General features: G+C 42.0%; 1 protein-coding gene across 1 annotated transcript in view; it reads right to left on the bottom strand.

Annotated features, from left to right (window-relative positions):
• Positions 1-7: 7 nt before the first annotated feature.
• MICAL2 (microtubule associated monooxygenase, calponin and LIM domain containing 2) overlaps positions 8-22,585 on the bottom strand; it is a 111,988-nt gene continuing 89,410 nt past the window's right edge. Inside the window, exons 31-37 of the mRNA XM_085300817.1 lie at positions 19,709-21,077; positions 13,054-13,145; positions 11,391-11,483; positions 10,180-10,273; positions 4,669-4,768; positions 2,718-2,791; positions 8-1,410 (exon numbers count right to left, since the gene is read on the bottom strand). Coding sequence (XP_085156943.1) covers positions 1,226-1,410; positions 2,718-2,791; positions 4,669-4,768; positions 10,180-10,273; positions 11,391-11,483; positions 13,054-13,145; positions 19,709-21,077 — 2,007 coding nt within the window. The 3' untranslated portion in view covers positions 8-1,225. The remainder of the gene's footprint in view (positions 1,411-2,717; positions 2,792-4,668; positions 4,769-10,179; positions 10,274-11,390; positions 11,484-13,053; positions 13,146-19,708; positions 21,078-22,585) is intronic.

Genomic DNA, 22,585 nt, shown 5'->3' with positions numbered 1-22,585 from the left:
TGGGTGGGGGGTGAAAGTGTAGATTCAGTTGGGAACACTACCAATCTTAAATTGCAGAATTATCTCAGATTTAAGAAAGCACTTAAAATGTGCTGTATAGTAAGGATAATTTTTGCACATCTGCTATGCCAATGGCTATAAATGCATGTAGATAAAAGATACTTCCTTTAAGTTAAAGAAAAAAGAAAAAGAAAAAAAAGACAAAAGACATGTACCTTCCCCTCGAGAAGCAATATAAATATAGTTTAAATATAACAACAAAATTTTCTATGTAATGTTGGCATTACAAAACTCAGTATTTTTAGCCATGCTTTTGTGGAATTGTTATCCAAGAGACCTCTAACTGCCATACCACTCACGGTGCCCTATTTGTGATATAGTTTACCAAGCATGCTAATTATAAAGCACACCCTATCAGTACTAATCAGTTCTGGATTGCTATTTTTAAAACATTATTCAGTGTATTTTAGGGATGAACTTAATCTGTAACACACAACAATTTGAGCTTTTAACAGTCTTTTAAGGGTAGTCACCTCTTAGATATTCCCTTATCATTTTACAAAATGCAGGAATTAATATTGCATTATCTTCTTGTTCAAAAACGTACAATGCACTAAAACTTACAAATATCTAGGAAAAAWTAATTTCTGATATTGTATTTACAGTAGTTATAATGATTACATATAATAGATATAGTTATTAGCCAAAAGATCCTTCCTCCACCAGAAATAAAAACTAACCTTATTTTTATATGAGATGCTTGCATTCTGACCTTTAAATAGTTCACTATGGCTCAGCTGTGCCAAAATATTACCAAAACCACACAGAGATTCAGATAAATGGAAGGAAAATAATGCCACTGCAAAAATGCTAAATCACGTCATCATGTTTCTRGGGAACTCTATTCTTAGGATTAAAATAAAATTCCAAGAAAGCAGAGTTCCTATTTCACTTTCACAGAACATGATGCTCATCTGACAGGTAAATTCAATCTCATTCTTTATCTTTAGGTTGATAGTGAGGTATAGATATTTATTGCTGGAACTCCTCTGTGAGGCTAGACTCACTCCAGTGGGAGCAAAGAAGCTACTTAGAAGCTTTTGATAACAAAATAGCATACTTTCCAAATAAACTGATTTTAAAATTGAATTCCTTCATTTTCCAGATGACTGTATCTCCATGATTATGAATATTGCTGAAATTCTATTTATTCACATGTGGCTGCTTAAATCCTGCTCAGCTGATAGCCCCTAGATAATAGAAAGTTTTCAAAGTGCTGATCTTCCGTTTTTTCTTTCACTCTCTGTTCCTCTAAGGTAGACACGAGTATGTCCCGTTGTTCAACCACTTTCATCATCTCAGTAAAAATTTCACCTTCCTCATTCAGATGCATCTCATCTTTAAGGCTGTCTAAGAGATCACAAAACAAGAAATTAAAATCCAGATCACTACGTTGTTAGGCTTTGCATTTTAACTGCTGGTGTGCAGCTTGAATTAATATTATATTCAACAAGAAATGAAGTCAATAGCAGTTAATCATTTTTAATGCTGCAGTTCAGGGATAATTTCTTCTGCATTTGGGATGTTTAAAGTTGAATAAGGCCCCTAATGTTTACAGTAGATCATTTAGCAAAACTTACGCTGTGGAAGTGATAGGAAAACCACTACTTATTTATAAAAACATGTATAAAGATTACACCATAACTGCAATGCTATATTGCAGAYAGCAATTACCACATTAGGATGTAAGATATAAGGTAACAGCATTTAAGCTGGATTTTGTATTTAGTTTGGAAATGGTGATATGCCTAACAATGAAATGTAGAACTTGTAAGAAAATGAAAGTGTTTTCAGGAAAAGCATTGAAAACTACAATCATTAACAATCTGCATCCTTGGAAAAGAACAGGATATTTTGGTGTTTTCAACGGTACATAACCACCCCTTCTTCCCCGCATTCTTCCTCCTACACTCTTTTCTTTCTTTTGTTTGGATACAGAGGTTTCAAAAAAGCAGGCCTAATGCTCATTCATGATGTGTAAACACTTGTCATTTCAGGGTTTGAACCATTTCCTATAGGATGTTCTCTGGTGAGACATAATGCAGTAAGGTGGTTATTGCATGCTGCAGAGTCAACATAGTCACCTTTAGGAGGTATTTTTGACTTTTTATTACATTGTTCTTATTGCCTTTAGTTCTAGCTTCTATCTTGTGTTTTCTTTAAAGTCTTTCATAGAACAAATACTGAATGAAAGAAAAAGCCCAAACTGCAAATCCAAGCATCTGACTACAATAGTTTGGGGCTACTTTAACACTGTTGTTGATATAAAGGTGTTTTGTTAAGAAAAAGGTATTTGTTTTTAGGTGACTGAAGACATCACTTGCCATAGCTACCCATCCTCACATAATAATTGGATGTTGCTGCCTATACAGCACAGTCGGTGGAATCAGATGCGTGGACGCTTTTGATCTGCTTCCATGAAGGACTGGGCAGGCAAGCATAGCTGTTGTCACTAGAAGGCTGAACCGTGCGGTATGAAAGCAGACAGCAAGAGCTGCCACGCTGCATTTTGCTGGCTGCACCGCGCACACACAAGAGCACAGAAGGAACCACCTCAGCCAGGCAGGCCCTCTCCGAGGCAAGCGTGCCCTCCCTCCGCCCACCACGGCGGCCGGGGACTGCTGTGGGACATTAACATCCTCACCCATCTGACTTACCATCCATGGCCATTTTCTCCCTCAGCTTCTGTTCCAGCCTGCTCTGGTGGTCCTCCAGTTCTAGTTCTTGGGCTCTGAGTACAATGAAAAGCACATCAAAGCGTAAGCTGGCATCAGGATCAAAAGGGATGTAGCTAAATTCACAACTCTGCCTTTCACAGCCAGTGCTGCCCATGCTATTATAAACATACACTTTAATTTATTTAAAATTGAGGATGATAGCTTATCAAAGTTGGCCAATATTTTCAAAAATTGATAATAAAAAAATTTCTAAGCTGTCAGACATCCAAAGAGTTTTAAAACTGGAAGGTAGCAATCCTCCATGATTGATAAATTGATAAACTAGATTTTGGCTCTCCTGTCTTTTTTTTTTTTTTTTTTTTTTTTTTTTTTTTTTTTTTTTTTTTTTTTTTTTTTTTTTTTTTTTTTTTTTTTTTTTTTTTTTTTTTTTTTAATGATTTGTTTTATACCTCTTTCATGATTAGTACTGCTGCTCTATTACTATGAAGATGTTTCTTTCTTAGCACTACCTCTGCTCTATAAAAAGAATTTTTCCCTCATAGGACTAGTATTTAAGAGAATTGTGTGGCTGTTACTAATCTGACATAATATGGAAAATAGGTGATGTAATATCCTCTCTCATTTGTTATTACTTTCCCCACTACTACTACTATCGCTATATTTGCATATATATATATAAATATATATATATATAAAATTATAGCCAAGAATATGTATATTTTGTGTATCCAGCATTTTCTCCTCACAGTCAGTTAAGGCTAAAAGCTTTGCCTGTGCCAGCACTCCCACAGCAACACCAGAAGCACTGATACCATCTTTTGCATTACGTATCAGCTGAACCACCCTCAGACCTTGTTAAGGCCTCTGTGCAGCTGAGCTTTGCTGGTTGTACCAAAACCATGACTCTGAATGGGATCGAACACTCCCACGAATGAAGCGTCCTGCTAGACCCTCCGCACAGGAGCGACTCCTCAGGCAAGGGAACTAGCACTTGTGAACGCACACAGAAAACAGCATTTTTCCAGAACAGTCCTGTAGTGATAAACGCAGCCTGGTATTGCACTTTTGACTCTCTTTTCCAGGCAGCGCTAGAAGGGAGCATTGCTGCCCCAAAGCCCAAGGACAATCTAAGGGGAAAGGAAAGATTTGTCCCCGGCAGCATCAGCACCAGCTGGGAGAAACCAGCAGATTTCCCAGTGACTGGCGGCTCCTCCGCACGCAGCAGCTCACTGGGCAGCGCAGGAACGACAAAGGCCACAGACGGCCTGTGCCGGAGCGAAATCCTGGGCCTCTGCAGCTCCCGTCACCTTCCCACACAGCCCCAGAAATAGCACGTGCAGAGAAAACAGCTGGCAGTCGCCTACACTTCCGAGTACGTTTCCAAGGAGGTAAGGTGAGGAAGCACCGCCAATGTTGTTTCCATCAGCCATAAACAGTGGCATCTGAGACAGTTTCTGCTTGCTTGGTATGCCACTCACATCATCTCTAGTGAATTCCTAGATCCTTTTCTCCAATAAAAACCAAAACAAGCAGTCCGGCTACTTTTCTTCCACAGAAGAAAATGCTCAACTGTTTGTTAGACCACATTATGGAAAGGCAGAACGTCCATAAGCAATAGTGTCTCACAGTATCTTATAGGACTGAAATAATTGACCCACTGTGAAAGGGAAGGACAAGGAAGAGTCAGCTGAAAATGCATGTTCAGAAGAGTTTGTAGGCATTTTACTCTGGGACCCAGGAAGGTGAAAAGAAGTGCAGAATCTCTGTGTCGTAGTATGCTCTGCACAGCAAAGCGGCAACTTAGCTCAGCGACAGGAACTACGTGTATCAGGAGGAAAAATTCATCACTTTAGATCGAATGCAAACACATTTTTCCCCTCTCCTCTCCAAATCTTTAMTGGTAATGCAACTAGTCCTTGTCCTTACTTACATAATCAAGAGCTCAGACTCATAACGCATTAATTTATTCTTCTCCAAGACCAGCTCAAACCATTCATGCAGCATCTGAGTTTCATCCTGTGTGCCTGAGTCTGTAAAATATAGGAGGTAAGCATACATTATTGGGTTTCCTCCCTACACTTTTGCAACTTTAGTTCACTTTAAGTGATCTTCATTTGTAAAGCTAGGTGAACCCTATGTAGATTTCTTTGCTCTATGTAGCTTGTATCAATATTGTTCTGCATAACATTCCTGTCTGCTGTTGGTTGAGAGCTGTAGTTTATTGTAGTTAAAGACGTATAAGATTTTAAGCTGCGGAGAAGAATATCTCTTTCTCCCTCCCCTCTCCCACCTTAAAAATACTTTTGTTTTTTGGAAGTTAGCAGGTCTCTCTCCCTTTTTTTTCTTTTTCCCTTCATATAGTTTTCTTTTTCTTTTTTTTAAGGGCACTCTTACTTTCTCTTCATTCTGCCTTTGATGACATAGTTTCTTTGTTGCTACTAGGCTCCAGCAGCTGAATTATATATATAAATGGCTATCCCATTAACACAGCCAGACTTCAAGATGTACAGGCTGGCAAGTATGAACATAGTCCTTTCTCCCAGTGGGCACCACATGCACAATCAAATCCCCTACAAATTCCCATTCATTTGCCAACTGGCCTTTAAATCTGCATCTGCTTTGATTGACTCAAAAGGCTGTGGCACAGGAAGATCTATTATTATTGGGGTTTTTTTTGTAGCACCGGGAGGCGAGGGCACCACTGTGGCAGGTGCTTTACAGACACRTAACAAAAGGTGGCCTCTCTCCCAAAGAGCTCGCAGCCTGACTCTGCTTTGTTGCAGAGGAGGAGAGATTCTTCTTTCACCAGGCAAGAGTCTTGACTGCTCCTAAAATGCAGCCCAAATAAAAATCTTTGGCCATTAAGACCGCCTCCCCYTTTTTTCCAAGTGACAAATCAGAGCAGATTACAGGACTTCTGCTCTTTCGCCTTCCTCAAACCATCACCATTTGCTTTCATTCCCCAGTGCTGATGGACAACCACAGCAATACTGATCGCTGGAAACACACCTCCCAAAACGTGCTGCACCCATCCTCATCAGTTGTCAGAAAAGAGTGATAACTTACAGACATCTTATTCTGCTCCAGATTTATGCAAATTCTGGGCACAGTAACAGTGTCCGGCCATTCTTAATAATCTTTTCTAATAACAGAATTCCTTTGGTCCAGTTTGCCACATGCACCCAGCAGTTGTGCGTGAGCAACGCTGTTGTGGTGTGGCAGYTCTCAGCCATGAGGCAGGAGCTTTCCTCCTCTAGCTCGGAGGAAATATGCCTACAGTACCTTCAGCGTGTCAAGTGTTTCACAGCCATTCAGMCAGAAGCAAGGTGACACACCGGCCACTTCAGGAGCATCAAACCAACAACTGTCCAGGGCTACTGTCTTGATGAGTAGTAGTTGCTCATCCCACTGACACTACTGCTTTGAGTGGGAAGCACAGACAGAGGGACATGGGACAAAACCAAGGAGGTGCCTCTGGCAGACAAAAGCATACAGCTCCTTTCCTCAATCGTTATGTTGTGCTACCAGGTAACTAAACAAAAAATCTCCATAAATGAGTTGGTCTATTTTCTCTAATGGCTTGGATGGAGATTGCTGTAATTTCTTCTGCTTTAACAGGCCTACACCTTTATTTCAGATGATTGAGAGTTGTGAAATTTGAGGACATAGCCAGCAGTCCTGGACAGCTCAGCACTGACTCGGATGCTGCCTTCTTGTCATTTTGAAATAAACTTTGTCCATAGCTCCTCAAAATTTTTCCCTTGCCTCTAGGGCTTTGGCCATCCCTCACTTTAAAGTCAAAGCTGGGATGTGGATTCCACTCAAGAACAGTAGCTTATAGCCTGTCTCCTTCAATGATCTCACCCAGTGCAGTCCTTCAACAATCTTCAAAAACAGGAAGGAAATTCTGTCCGATATTTGCGATCCCCAGCCCATTTGTGTGCATTCATTAGACACTGCCAGTTGAGAAAGCCAACTGCCAGGTGGCAGTGCAGGAAGAAGTGTCTGAGGACCCAGCACTGAGGAGAGGACTGATGTTTGTGCAGAGAAGCTTCTGCAACCTTCAGTCAGGGTTTGAGCCTGATTTGGCATTACTGTGAGATAAAGCAGCAGGAGAAGGAAGAAAAAAAAAAGAAAGAAAAAGTCCAACTTCTGCACGAATCCATTAAAACTTTGCAGTAATTGATGTGCTTCTATGGGATGTTCTGGTTTAGCAAATGGTGACAAAAGATGTCTCGTCAGAGTGACCGCTGGTAGTGCTCACTGGGACATGGCAAYGGCAGCTTCTCACAGATTCAATGCAGGGATGCAGTATTGATATTCTGAGCCTTATGGCTTCATATGCCACCATCAGAAGTTAAAATCAAGATCTGAATTATCTTATTGACAACAAAAACATTCCTACTATAGGTAGGCGTAAGTTCTGCACATACACAGAAGATTGCTATTCCCTGTGTTTACTGCTTTCTTGATTAGGTAAAAATATCCCTTTTTAAACATGTGGTTTGACTGAKGTAAGCAAAGAGTAACACACTTTGCAAAATGTCACTCATTTTAGCAAAACTCTCAGTAGAAGCTGAAATAAAAATAGTCTCTCTTCCCCTCTCCTTTTCCATACTACAGAATTCCCCCTTAGTGTCTCTGGGGGAGGATTGTTATTATTAATAATGCTAATAGTTATTTAGGTCTGTTGGAGTGTTTTATGCCTTCCAAAGGCAGAGCAAGGCAATGAAGTCTTTCGCATACAGTGGTAAGACAGATCTTTTTAAAGGTTAAATGGATAACAACTCCTAAGTTTGTTTTGTGAGTCAGGTTGGCTTTTTGTTACAGTATTGCTTAAGCAAAATTTACCTTCTGTTTTATCCATGTCTCTTTTAGCTTAGATCTCATTTGAAAGWCAGATATTCTTTTAATTATATGCATATGTATTTCTATATACACCAATTTTGAGAGAATAGCAGACTGTAAAGGAGTATGTCCTGTTCGCCAAACCTCAACCTCCCATTCTGCAGAACAACACAGTGCTATCCCCACATACAGCAGCGACACAGTAAAGGGGGATTTTTGTGAGTCAGCTCCCTTGTAGGAATGGCTAACCCTCATGTTCCTCATTGATACAAATTTTGAGCTGACCTCTTTTGAAAGTTCTAAACAGTAAGAATCACTGAAATACAAAATCAAAAGCTAACTGCAATATGCGCAGATATTTTCTCATCTTCCAAGACAAATATTTTTCTTATGTTCTCTCAATACAGATTTTCTTCTTTATCATCATTCTTCATAATTTGTTTAKTCAACTGATCAGTTATGCTAATTTCAGGAGAAAATGTGTTTTTAAATCTTTAATTTTGTATTTTCTTGTAGGCAGAAGATCTTTATAAGCCTTCACAAATGTCAATGGAAAACAAAACTGTGGTACATTAATGATTTAGTATTTGGTATTTAGAAACAGAATAAAGGGAATAAGGTACGTGAAAAATTATTCACAGGACTGATATCATTTCTTTTTTTTTTTTTTTTCTTCTTTTTTTTAAAAAAAAAAACACATGAATTGTTGTCACTACAATTAGAAGATCATCAAAGCCTCATTTTGCTCATCAGTCTTCATGGCAGTTGTTTCACACCCACGCATGTTCTCTTCTAATTCAGTTCAGGAGCTAATGAATAACTCCCACTAACAAAGGCGCCATTCATTCCCTGCTTACATAATTATTAGAGGAGAGTTGCGTAAATGTCACTGAAGACTAGTGTTTGCAGGCCTGTCTCTAAATTTGGTTATTCACAACCTTTGCAGCTCAATATTATTGCTGAACTGTGATCGCTTTCTAATTACCTTAATAATACCTATTAAATCACTTGAATTACATAAGCACAGATCTCCTTAAATACAACTTAACCTAATAAGCGGTGGTCACTCATTAAACAATAATGGCCATTATTTTTAAACAGGTTGAAAGGAATATTAAGCTCACCGATTCCTGCATCATTACACATATGTTATTACAAGCAACAAAGCACTCGCATTTTTATGGCTACTTTGGGAAACTTGGGGCTTCATGCTTTTGCACCAGATGTTATTGAGCCACAGTAAATGTCCTACATTTCAGTATCTGCCCTATTTGTAACTGGCCACCTACACACAAACAATCAACAGGAGAAAAAATAGCACTTTCACCTTAATGAGAGCAATTCAATTACTAAGGATGAGAAGAGAATGAGAAGCATCAATCTCTTGGCAGACAGCCTTCTTTAGGAAACGCAATTGTCAAAACAGCCAAAACAAGAGGTGGCTGAAGGCCATTTATCCTGCTTCTATCCCAAGAAGTTAGCATCTATCCCAAGAGTTAGCGGTCTCTTGACCTTCCATACTTTTGGCATCTAGAAAAATCCCAACTCCTTTTGCAGATCAGCAATAATGGAAAAAGGTTAACACTCAAAATCCTCAAAATCTCTTAAGGAGACTTGCTTAAAGATGGTAAAGTAGCTGCTATTTGATAACTTACTGTGTTTACATTTAAGGAAAAAAAAAGGATGTTAGCCTTTTAAATAACACTTAAGATAAGTTAGCACTGTTTTTTTTTTTTAAAAAAAAAAGCAGTTAAAAATAAAAAAATAGGAGCAGCGAGAAGCACACAAGTTCTTACTGCTTTTAATCTGGACGAACGCTTTTGCCAAAGTGGTTAGTTCAGCATTAGAACTGTGGTCATAACTGGTCAAAAAAATACAGCATTTAAAAAACCAGCACGGAGTGACTGTGCCAGGTTACCTAGCTAGGATGACAGAATCAGGAGCTAAAACACGTCTACGTTTTCAGCGTCGTGCAACTGCCTGAAATGAAAGCAGGAGGCTTTGCCGCTCTCCGGCAGCGGGGTCTGGCAGGAGCTCGCGCTCCACTGCCCACCTGGCCCTGCGCAGACCCCACGCCGCGGTGGCACCCGGCCGGCCGCGCCGTGCTCCCGGCCCCGCGGGACACGGGCTCGGGCGAGTGGGGCCAGAGCAGCACCCGGGCCGTCTCCTGTCCCTCAGGCCAAAGCTGTGCCCTTGGGGTCCGCGCGGCTACATGCTGCTGCTGCTTGGCCACCGGCCGCGGTCATATTACTGACATTTCACGCTCAAGGAGAAGTCATTAAGGGCTCTGTTAGAGGCCCAGGTGGCTGGCTTGGTAACCGAGTCACAGCACCTAGAAACGTCACTGATTCCCTGTGGAAGATGAAACTAAGCTTGGGATGGGATTTTAAAAAAAGTATATTCAGGTTGAAAACCAAGTCAAATAATCCAAATCTGAGATAACCAACAGAAATTTATAGTATGCAGCTCAGAGGCGCTTAAGCTATAATTTGTACTGATCTCTATTTCTATTGCTAAAACTCCTCTGCATTTAAAAGGGTTATWAAAAAAAAAAAAAAAAAAAAARGAACAACAAGCACTCTGCTTCATTTACCTGATTCTCCTCTTAGTTTTCTCTCCAGTTTGACGCCAAAAATCTCTAGAGCTCTTTGTCTTTCCTCCAACTCTTCTAGCTGGCGCTGGATTGCCTGCAAAATTATAATGACGTGAAAGCTACAGACATAGCTTAAAAATTCAGAGACAAAGGATGGTCTCAGTGGTTAGAACAACAGCTTGAACAGGTCTCTGAGGATTCATGGGATTTTCAAACTCATTAAGTGTGTATTAGGCGCCTAAGCAATTTAATAATTCCACTAGGTATCTAGCTGTATTTTTAATACAGATAAATATCTTAGGTAGTAATAGACCCTCAGTACTTCAGAGCTTTAGTTCTCCTATTGTAGCCTGGAAATCGCAGTGTTTCCGTACCTCCCAGGGTGAGAAAGGTGAACACCTCGCACATTCAGAGTACACCTTCGAGATGCTAGGAGGGCAAAGCTCACCTAAATACTTAACATTTGCAGCTAAAAAGCTTTGTTAGTCATTTCGTAGTCCATGGGGTTTTTGCTGTTTTTGCTTTAACATCTCACATAAGCTTTTGACACAGGAAGGAAAGGGTCTAATAGCTAGAAAGTGACAATTCAGTGGTACTTCCGAAAGGACTTTTGCATTCACTGACCCATTCCCTTYAAAACAGACGAAGATTTTCAGAGGTGCCATAAGGGTAATGGGTATAGACACCTTTAAAGATCGAATTGCCAAAGGTAAGCAAGCCCTCGGCAGTTTTGGTATCGGGCTACATTAGGGCGTATCAAGCCAAACGCTCAGGAACAGCCTAACAGATACAAAAGTTTGAAAAGTATGGACTTGAATATTATTTCCATAAAGCAGTAAACTCAGGGAAGGCATRTGCGTATCTATTTTTTCCTTAAAATCATTTACATCTCTCAGATCAAAACTGTTACACAGTTGTTCTTTCTTTGAATTAAATTAGATACTATTTTTCTTTCCTATTAGTTTTATTCTGTCATTGATTTATTTGTAAAGGTTAGATACTAGCGTTTTCTAAAATCCACTGTGGTTCAAACACAAAATTTCTCTCTTTTACAGTCCTACGTTTTGCAAATGGAGCGACGTCCACAAAAAAACAGGGATTTCAGGGATTTGCTAAACCTCGCCAGGCGAGGCGTTAGAGCCCCATTCGGTCCCCCCGTCCTCGCGAGCCGCTCTCGGGAGACAAACGGGACGTTGCAGAGTGCACGTCACCTGCGCCTTGTGAAGCCTCTTCAGCTCCTCTTGTTTAATCAGTTGCTTTGTCTCCTTCTCCAGCTTCCTCCTCCTCCTCAGGCTCCCTTTCGCCTACGAGAGTAAAGAGCGAAAAGGCAGCAATCACGGCACGATTATGCCATTACACATTTTTGTGAGCCTTTCGCAGRGTCCCCGAGCGGTGGCAGGATGGCACCTCGCAGAGCGCCTCGGCCAACCCTGCTCAGAGCCGGGCCCRCCGCCGTGGGGGCTGCGGGCACCCTCCACGTAGGAATATTTTGATTCATTTGCCTGCGTTGCCTGCTGCCCCAGCCAGCTGCGGGTGCCCCGGGCTGCGGTCGTCCTGCTTACAAGGAGGCAGGATATCTGAGCACAGCAGACAAGAGGATTAAAAACCAAACAAGTCGGGAAGCTGTTAAAACTTTTCCCACCGAGTTTTAGCAGTCAAAGACAGTGGTCAGKGCAAAGCAGCGGACCACGCCGGCACGAGAAGATGCACTGAGCGGTGGCTGAAAGAAGCAGACAAACCGAGCAGCGGGCGCGCGGCAGGATGAGCAATGCTGAAGCTGAGGCACCGTGAACATCTCGTGGCAGCGCCTGCTTGGCACAGGCAGGAGCAGGGGAAGGGAGGAACTGCAAAAAAACCCAGATGCGGTGCTATGCTCTCTGCTCTGGAACCCYTTTCTCCAAAACAAAATCTAAAATCCACCCAAAACACCCCACAAGCATGAAAAGTTTAAGCAGCTGTTACACCCACAYGTGCTGGTAAGTTTTCCAAAGCACAGCGGCGGCCCCGGCTCTGCCCCAAAGGGCCCTCTGCCATGACCGTCCATCCGTCTGTCCGTCCGCCCCCGAGGCTGCTGCCCGGGGCGGGCGYGCTCCCCACGCGGGCGGCGGGCGCTCCGGCTCCCGGGGCCGCCCGCGCAGCCCGGTTTGCGCCCCAAGCCCCACCTCGCTTTCGGGCGGCCGCTCGCTCGCGGTTTTCTTTCTGTCGCAGGCCATAACCCGAAACRCCTCCATAATAAACCAGCAATCGCGCTGCCGACGTCCCCGCGACGGGGAGAGGTGAACACGATTCCCGYGAGCTACTGAGCCAATAAAAGCTCTGTTTCTTCAAACCAGAGAGGAGCACCAAGGCTTCGGGGCGCAGGGAGGGAGACCGTGCCGCGCGCAGCACGCGGCACGCGGGCGACCCTACGGCTCGAGCCCCGGCGCTGATCAGAATAAACACAGCGTTTTCCACGCAATCTGCCTGCAGCGCCGCTCAAATGAAGTTGCATTTCCCCAAGGGAAATCTGCATCTGTTTGGTTTAATTTTTTCAATGGTTTGCTTGTTGGGCTGCATATTAAAACCACTTAAGAGTGCAGCTTCAAAGTGGTTTCAGTTAAACATGTCTGTTTTTCAAATTAAGACCTTCTCTGTCAACATTGGTGTTACCTGGGGGAATTAAAGATCCTGAGAGGAAAAAGAAATTTTGATGTTCATCTATCATAAAGAGTTTTAATGGAGTTTTCTATCCACGACAAGTAATCTCTGCCGAAAAAAAAGTCCAATTCCCACTTTGAAAAATTACTGTGTATTAAATATAGATCAAATTCATCTGATGAATCTTAAATATTGTCCAGCCAAGGAAATGTCTTTTTACTTCAAAGTAAAGGTTACCTTGTGTGTTAATGAAGCCTTGGATTCAAATTCATCATCAGAGGAAGAAGAACACTCAGCAGCCTGTCTTCTGACAGGTAGGCGTGCACAGCCTAAAATGCAAGAACAAAATAGTCAGTGAAGAAGAAAATACTATTCTTTAGCTTATATAGACACTTTGCACCTGCCTTGAGCTCTACTCAGCAGCACCTAGAGAAATATGGAAATTTGGATGATTGTGTTAATTAGATTTTTGGTCATTGTCAGGAACTCTGCCTGTTTATATTTGATTTTTTTAAGCATTATAAACAAATCAATTAAGCCCTTAAGCTCCATGTACGCAACATGCTGTTCTGAATGCATTTAACATTCATTAAAATGCATATCTGAAGTTAGCCATATTACCTAAATGATTGTATAAGGCTCACTATACAGTGTAATTGAATGCAAAAAGTCTGAGCCAGCTCTTAAACAAATTACCCTTATGTGGCTTGTAGCATCTGGCACCCATTTTTACTACATGACATCTGCTCAGTGTAAAATAGTTGGCGTCAGAATGTCTGGTCATATAAAAAAATCGCAAATGTAATCAGAAGCAAATGGACTAAGAGAACAAGGTTTTATCACACAGCCTCATGCAACATAAATATTTCATTAATTATGTCTAAACAAACGTCACTTATTTTTCTGCTTTAGGAATATTATCACATCATTGAACTGTTGATTAAAATGCCATAATAAGTCAGGAAAATCCATACATCACAACAATGCACTCCATAAGGAAACTCAAAAGCTGTCTTTGGAAGAAGCATGTTTTCGGAATTATAAATTAAATTACATTTAATTGCAGCAATTTTATCATGCCTGTTTTCCCAACATCTTGTTTCAACTGGGTGTAAATATTTGAATTTCTTCTTAATTTGTCTAATTCATAGCCTCATTCTCTTTATTTAAGAAAATAAGACTGCTCTTGGAACATCTGTCTCTACACTTCAACCTGCTACAACGTTAATGATTAACATCTGAGCAGCATCTTGAAAATGTACATTTTTTAAAGCTATCAGTGTCACTTTTCTTAGTATCTGCTAGGTTACAGTTGGTTTTCTATAGGCAAGTTGTATGCAGATTTAAATCCCTTCCTACTGTCTCAAYGCAAACACTTCCTCATTCTTTCAGGATCTCAATCTTCAAACAGGATTTCTGTCTCAAAACATAATTTAAAATCAGGACCCATGAAACAGTCAGTGAAAGCAAATTCAAGTATTTTGAGACAGGAATTTTGTTTTTTCCTATTTATCTCTATTTTAGAAACACTGGGTCCTTGTTCTCCACGAAGCAGCAAGCTCACAGGGCTGGGCAGAGCAGAAGGCTCCTGCACCCGTCCCGCCGGACAGACCCTCGGCAGCAATGCTAGCCCCTGCTAGCGAGAGGGGTGAGCAGCGGTGGCATCGGCAGAGGTGGTCCTGAGCACCCTGGGCCATACCCCAGCGCTGGCAGACATCCTGCCTGCCCATCCCAGCACCTACCAAGGGCTCCTCTGCTGGGGCGCAGCTGCCAGAGGTGCTACGGGCGGATGCAGCGGGGCCGACAGCCGCAAGCACATCCAGGTCCCCACCAGCACGGGAGGTGGAGGAAGTCCTGGGGGAGTCGCAGCTGCCTTTGTCTGAGGACTTAACTCACCCATCTCGTCCCTCCCACATAACCAAACCTGTGCAGTAGCTACGCTGCAGCCACGCTGCCAGGGAAATCCAGTCCCCCAGTACACGGCCAGTAAACCTTACGGGACGCCCCAGGGGGGCCAGCAGCACAATCARTTATGTGCTCCCTTTCTTCTCTTGGCCGTGGGAATAAATGATTGCTTCCCCACGCCGCCCTCTTTGAGCGATATCAATGATTTAAGAAGTGTTACAAGGTCTAGAGGAAAGGCAGCCTGCTGTAACACTGGAGCTCCTGCCTCTCTCTCCGGGGCTGACTCGGGCTGTTTGCYTTTCTGCAGTGGGGGGAAGGTCACTGACCTCCCAAAGAACTTGAAAAAAGGGACACCTCACGAGCATGAGGAAGTCAGTGTCTTTGCAGGAAACAGATTCACAACATCCACAGTCCTCACAACACACATCTGCTAGGAAGTGCCAGGTATGTGCATCCTCCTCCACTGAGAAAAGCCATCTAGATAGTTCAAAACCAGCTCAGCCACTCCTGTGGGACAGCCACTTTCTGACTGAACAGCAACGTCCTTCAGAGGGGTCGTCTCCACCTGCAAAGTCCACGGGAAGCAGCAGCACCAGAAACCGCTCAGTGACGCTGCATGTGATAGATCTAGCTGGGTGCACTGACAGTTGCTTAGGGTTTCTGTCACACTTACCTGCATAGAGATTCTGCAGTACACATGCTGACATCTTTACTAATCCTTCCTGACTTTTCTACCTTACAGTAGCTACTAGCTAGTTTGGGCGAGAGCCCTTCCCAGCATACCTGATTTACAGCTGCCAAATCACAGGGAAGTGAGCAGTAATCCATGTTATCGAAGATGACAGTATCACACAGCATGTTTCCAAGTACAAAGTTGTAGAGAACATCCAGTTCTTTACATTGSGACCTGGTGTCCTCATGCACATATGTCAAAAGATGGAAGATAAGTGACATCTATATAAYTAAAACTTCTTCCTATGGCCAGTTCCTTACAGCTTGGTTATCTAAGGGTGGGTCTCAAAGACATTCTGCTTTAGCCTCAGCATGCTGCCACCACATSCTGCCCCTGGTAAGACTCTCATTGAATTCAGTGGGAACAACTGGATCAGGGTTAAGTGCTTCTGGGAATCCCTCCCTTAATACAGAAACCAAATGGTACTGCTTTTCCTAAGACACTTGAGATCCTCTGAACAAATAAGATGGTGTCGTATGAAGTTGTAGCCCCTATTAGACGGGGGGCACTCCTGATTGTCCTCAAGATGTGTATGGAAAAACACCGCCGTCGTAGCACTGTGCGTCACAGTCACCTGCGTCTCCTGGAGCACGTTACATCTCAGCAGTGGCTGCACTCTAGATACACAAACTGCTGCAACAGGCACTAAGCAYTCCAGTAGCAGTATGTTATACTAGTCCGGTGGCTTCTTCTGTAAGTGTCCAAGATTGCTTATATTTTACAGTTGCTGAAGCTAATTATGGACACTAGTGTTTAATAACAGAGAGACAAACCTACATCTGTCTCTCAGGGCACTGCTCTGCTGGTACTGGTGTCACAAAACCAGACAGGAGCTTGCACAGGCCATGAGATGAGAAGAAAGGTCAGCAGAAATCAAGCATGGGCTTGGCTATTTGGCTTCATATTTCTGCTTCTCCACAGATTTCTTACATGGTCTTTGGCATGTGATTATCTTCCTGTGTCTCAGTTCCCATTCTAAAATGTAAAATCACTGGAATAACTGTGTCCTAGCAGAGAAGAATACTGCAAACACAATAGTGAAAAGATACAGTAACAGGAACCATGCCTGAATCTAAAATGTCAGCAAGTAATCCCGTTTTTAATCTGAAACTGCGTAAATCCAGCAAGCGGGGTTCATAAGATGTCTTAGTTCTTTTTCAGCTGAACTAGTAGTTCTGCCTAATTAAATGAGCCATGTAAACAAAATAGTCATAACTCCCACTTGCCTCAAAAGGTCCTGAACCTACTGCCTGACGATTAAGAGCCTGAGAACCATTACAAGCGGTAACATTTTCTGCTGCTATACAAAGAGCAGATTTAAGTATTGTAATACAGTAATTCTCATCAAATCTAAGTGACTTTTCTAAGAATGTTTTCATGCTTTTCTTGCTCTGTCAGTGACACAAATATTTCTTCCAGTTCTTCATGACTACCAAGAAGCAAACCTTGAGTCACCAGAATCTACCAATAAACAATTCCCTTTTGAGCAGATCTTTGGTAGGTCTGTCTAAGTTAAAGTAAACTAAATCCTGGATCTGCATTTGCATCTCATTAAAAACATACCCAGCAACTGATTACCACATATACACACCAGTACAAAAAAAGAAACACTCAGCTGACTGCAGCTTTCTCATATAAACTTGCTTAGTTCTCTTTTCACTGTTTTTTCTTTTAGTATTGATTGGTTTTAGTGGTTTTAGTATCTAAAGATGAGCTTATGACTAACCCAGCACTTTGCTTTGGCATTTTTCTTTGTCTTTTTTTTTTTTTTTTTTTTTTTTTTTTTTTTGAATTTCAAAAAAACAATTGGCTTAAGATAGGTCAATTAGCCATCTGATTATCAGTTATAGATATATCTTTTTTTTTAAGTTCAGGTTAGAACCCCAGGAAAGAATCTAAGAACATAACCCTCCAAGATATTTGAGGAGTAAGTCAAAAAATTTGCATTGCATCCAGAAACTTAAGGGTCATCATTTGGTGGGACATATATATTCTACAAGTAAATGCAGTTACAAAATTTTTTTTTCTTTTTTTTAAAAAAAAAAAAAGAAAAACACCAAAGCCTTACTGAAAGCAGTGCACGAAGCCCTGTTACTTCAGTGAGGACTGTCCTAGGGCCTGGGCAGGTAGTCTTGACAGGCAGATCTCTAAACAGCCCCAAATTTCCAAGTATCTCTGAGGAACAGTTCTCATAAAACAGAGCACAGTGTTAGCCAGAAAATTTTATGCTGGGCCTTGGCTGATTTATACTGAAGCCTTTACCTAAAGTAAAGGTTTGAGTGACAGGTGATCTGCTGTGAGTAATGAAGGGCCTCTGTTTCAGCACGCTGAGCTTTAGCTTGGGGGCTGAACACCAAAACRTAAAAGCAGCCGTGCAGGGTCAGACTGAAGGTCCCTCCAGCCCACAAACTGCCTTCAGCAGCAGGTGTCAAGAAACATTAGTTGCACGGGGCCATCACACGTGATTCTTCCCTTTAACATTCGCCCAGCCTCCAAGCATTTTCAGCTCAGARGCTTCCTAAATTGCACGTGGTTTCTAAGCATTTATCTAATCCTCAGTGATTCCTCTTCCACGAACTTGCCCAGCCTCATCTGGATCCCACATAATCCCACATTTATCATCCACATCATTCTTCAGCTCCACAAGCCAACTGCCCACTGAGGAAGGAGTCACCTGGGTAACATAAGACCAACTATTCTTGCACGGAACAGGCGTGTCTGGCCCTAAACAGGACAGAAAAGCTCTTCTGGAGCCAGGAGGAAGATGAGCAAAGATTCTCATTAAATTAATTTCTGCAAGGCAGTGGGAGTCTTTAAAAACAAACAGACAAAAAAATCCTTGCATGGCAGAGGAAGGTAGCACATTATTATATTACCCTCTTTTTCATAATTTTTAAATGTAAATAAAGCATAGCAGTACTGAAACCTATCAGAAACATTTTCCATTTCACTAGGAATACAACATATCATTTGTTGTAATACATGCAGTTCAAAGCAAGTCATCTTTGCTTAGTTGATGGGTAATGAATTGGTGTAGATTCAAAAGAAGCGTCCCATTCAAGTCCATATTGTGAGAAGCGTGAACACCAGCAGCTCTCTCACGTCAGTGCAGTCCTTAGCTTCCTCTAAGCCAATGGGGACTCCTGGCTTTGTGAGCTGTTAGAAAAAGGATGCTCCAAAAGTCTGATCCACAAATTCAGAAACGAGTGGGAGCTATTCCATTGATTTCAATGAGCTTCAGATCAAGTCTCTCATACACAGTGAGGATATCTTCCTTACTGTATGCAACACTTCTAAAGCAGAGAAGATACAAAGAGGAGCTGGCAGCTCAACAGAAACATCTCTGTGGCTTCATATATTCTCTGTTCCTTGTACATGCATTATTTTACACATAGATTGTTATTTTAATGCTGCAGTTTGGGTTACAATTTAATAAGGTAAGCCACAAATGGGTATGCCAATAAAATTCAATAGCTTATTGAGTTAAATAACTGTGACTTTGTACAGTGAGATGATGGAAAGATGGATTATGTAGAAAGACAGGTGGGAGTAACTCTCATATCTTATATTTTATACTTCAAACTTTGCTGCACTTAATTCTTTCCAAGCCTGCTCTCAGATTACTCAGATTACTTTGAGCAATGATTAAAAGGCATCAATTTTCATGTTTGTTTGCAAAGGGAAGATTAGTATTAAAATTGCAAACAAGGCTAAGAAATATTGATGCAGGACAAACATGAAAATTGATGCTTTTTAATCATTGCTCAAAGTAACAGACGCCCAGGTCAGGTTAGGTTCGTGTGGTACTTCCTCCTCTCAAAATAAAAGAACAACAGGATATTAACGACCCTACAGAACCTCTGCAAGTATGTCTGCTGTCCGACCCCTATGACAGCATATAGAGATGCAGAGACACCTGCTGAGAAAGCAGATGCACAGAGCAAAGTCTTTTGTTACTGTAGCTGTTATTGTATATTGCTCCAGTACCCAAGCTTGCTAACTTAAAGGATAGCTAATACATTTCACAGTACACCAAAGTTTTCAGTGCTATCCCTTGCACTTGCCTGCTTTGCTTCCCCTTTCACAAGATACTCAACATCACAGCAGCAACTGTTCCTGTCGTTAAGTCTTCCTATGTATAGGGAAACTCTAAATTAAACATACAACACAACAGAAATGGATTTGAATAGCACATATGCCCTTTAAATATTAAGTGTTTTTATCTGAAGTAAATAATCCTACTCAGGTCCTCACCTGCGGAAGGATAATTCAGCCTTTCTTCTGGAGAACAGTCCTCAGCGAAAGGCAGAGATGATGTGAAGGAATTCCTTTCTCTTTCACTGACTTTACTTCTCAATCTTTCAAAGAACATCCCAAGACTATTCTTCTGTGCAGAATCATCCAGGTTGTCTTTGCAGGGGTTGTTCTTGGGTTCTGGGGGTGAAACAAGGAGGTATTTTTCATTACAAATTAATAGGTCATCCATAGGAGCCCTTGGCAGAGTCTCTTTAAAGGTAAACTTTTCTAGAAGTCCTGGGACATCCTCCATCCTAGTAGTACAAGATGATTTCTGAGGTTTATCAGCCATCATGGAAGACATGCTATGAGGACTGTAGATTGGGCATGTTGCCTCCTGGGTGTCATCCCTTGGAGCTATCTCTTCAGAGACAACAGAAGAATTAAATAGACTTAGGCTCCCATTTCCTAAATATTCTCCTGCCTGCTCCCCTGCTTTAAGCTCCTGTGGCTGCGTGTTATYAGCTCTATTATTGTTCGTCTGCCTTAGGGAATGGCCAAGAGCATTAGGGAAGCTGAAGAAAGCGTGTTCTGGAGAGGCTTTGGCTTTGCTGTGTGAGTTCTGCTTTAGCCCTTCTGGGGGCGAGGTCAGGGGCTCTAAAATGGACCTCCTTATGGCACTGGCGATCAGCCTCAGCGGTGACCTAGGCCGGCCGGCCACACGTTCTTTGGTGGCTGCGTCCGGGCGCCCCCAAGCACCTTKTGTGTCAGCTGGCACAGCTGGCGGCAGAGCACTGTTTGCAAGTAAGAGAGGCGTGGGACAAGTGGATGGTTTGAACACATCTTTTCTCCTGGCAGCATCCTTCTCTGAGATCCCCATCAGTCTTCGGCGTTGATGCTCCAGACTGGCTCCATCTAAGTCTGCCCTGTTTGAATCACGTAACGTGGGCTGCTGTTCTGTGTAAAGCGTCAGCCTCCTAGTTATCCTCCTCTTTGCCTCCTTTAATTCTTGCTCATGTTTTTCCTTTAGGTGCCTTGTATTTTTCTCACTGTYTTCTTCCAAATATGCAGACAGTACTTCTGTCTTCCTATTAAAATCTTCCGGTTCAGAGGTATATTCCTGKTTTTTTTCATTCCAGTCCTGGATTGCATGTTTCCCAGTTTCACCATGTATATTTTCAGGCTCAGAAAAATCAGTAGCTAGTGTCCCATTCCCAGGAAGTGTCAGCGAAGTACATCTCGCATTGCCATGWAACGGGCCATGAGGCACATAGAAACAGATATCTTCAGGTATCATCTCTCTGGCTTTTTCTCTTCTTTGAAATACTGGGCTGTAGGGCTTGAAATGCCCTCTTGTAACTTCTGGAGATTTCTTGTAAGAAGACAACTGTCAAGCGTATGGAAAAGTGATGATTTTAGTGGTAGAAAATATAGTTCACTGTATCTTTCACTTTATAGAATATTTTAATCTTAATTTCAATCTTAACATCAATACACACAATATTTATTTTATATATAATAGGTACACACACACATATGCAAGTGATAACGCAATAAGAAGAAAAGCTTTTCTCCCTAAAGAGCCAATATTTCTGTAGGAGGGGAGATTTAATGCTACTGGAAATTTAGCTGTCTAAAAAAATGTAATTCATTCTAAGAGCATGTCATATCTTTATGAATTGCCTGAGGATTTTCCTTGGAAAGAAACAATCCTCTCTACAGCAAAATAAACAAAAGCATATCTAATATCGTCTCCTGYGTGCACTTCGGTTGCATCACGTTAGAGTTTACGGCAACCATAAGAGGCCATAATCTATCTTCTCCAACTGCTTTTATAGTATTGCATGCCTACATAGTACAGGTAGAAATGTCCAAAGTGACCTAGAAATGGGTAAAATGGAAGGCAATAGTTTAAAACAATCGATTCAATTAGTTTGGCCTTGTAAGTTATTTTTTGGTGAAGATTTAAATTCATTCTTCTTGAAATCTTCAGTGAAGACAGCAATAAGGATAAATGTCCACATTATCTAGTCAGTAGACCAAAAGCTAGAGAGTTTTTTCTTTCTTAAAAGTGAAGGAATTTTGTTCTCAATGCTACGTTATCATGGATAGTTAGAAGATTTAATTCTTGTTTCCACTTAGGTTCCAAATTCCTGAATGCACATAGGTAAAGCCATTAATCTGTCTGCCTTCCCATGCCCTAGATGCATAGGAAGTAAAGTAATAACAATTACTCCTTGTTTCACAGTTGAGTTTGATGACTAAAAGTAATATCGGCCAGGAGTGGAAGCTGCGACACGGAGAGTGAGCGATCTTCCCTTCTGCACAGCACGACATGCAGCATTTTACCGTGCTGCTCTCACGGGACCGCGGCTTCCTGGCCCCATTGTCCTGGACCGGATTTTGAACCAGCACCGTGGACATGGARGACTTGATTTTTTTTTCCTTTTTTTTTATTTTTTAATAATGCAGACCCTGAGGTCAAGCAATTTTCATCATGTTTAACCTGAGGGCGAGGACCTGGGTTGGTCCCTGCTCTGCCTGGCTCTCAGTCAGAGTCTGAGTCAGAACCTCTCCCCACTCAGGACTGTTGGTCACGACTCCTGCCTGGGGTGCAGGCTTACAGCAGGCCCACCCTTCCTCATGTTTAAAAAAATACATGTAATAAAGTAGAAAACACAAAGGCAAGCCAAAAATCCTAAAGGAAGCTGAAAGTGCTACTGATAGGTGGAAGATCTGGAGTCAAGGGCCTGCTCCAAATTACATAGGAAAATAAGTCCTCTGGCCTCTGGATGCAAATGCTACACACGAGACACCGTTGTCTACAGGCTATATGGCCTAAAACCTCCCAGTGCCCTGRGCCCACGTTCCCCATGGCCGGTACTGTGCAGCTCT

This window comes from Rhea americana, unplaced genomic scaffold (genome assembly GCF_003343005.1).
Source record: "Rhea americana isolate MKP2758 unplaced genomic scaffold, rheAme1 scaffold_17, whole genome shotgun sequence".
Lineage (NCBI taxonomy): Eukaryota > Metazoa > Chordata > Aves > Rheiformes > Rheidae > Rhea > Rhea americana.
Note: the sequence above shows the minus strand (reverse complement) of the source record. Positions and strands in the feature narration are given on the sequence as shown.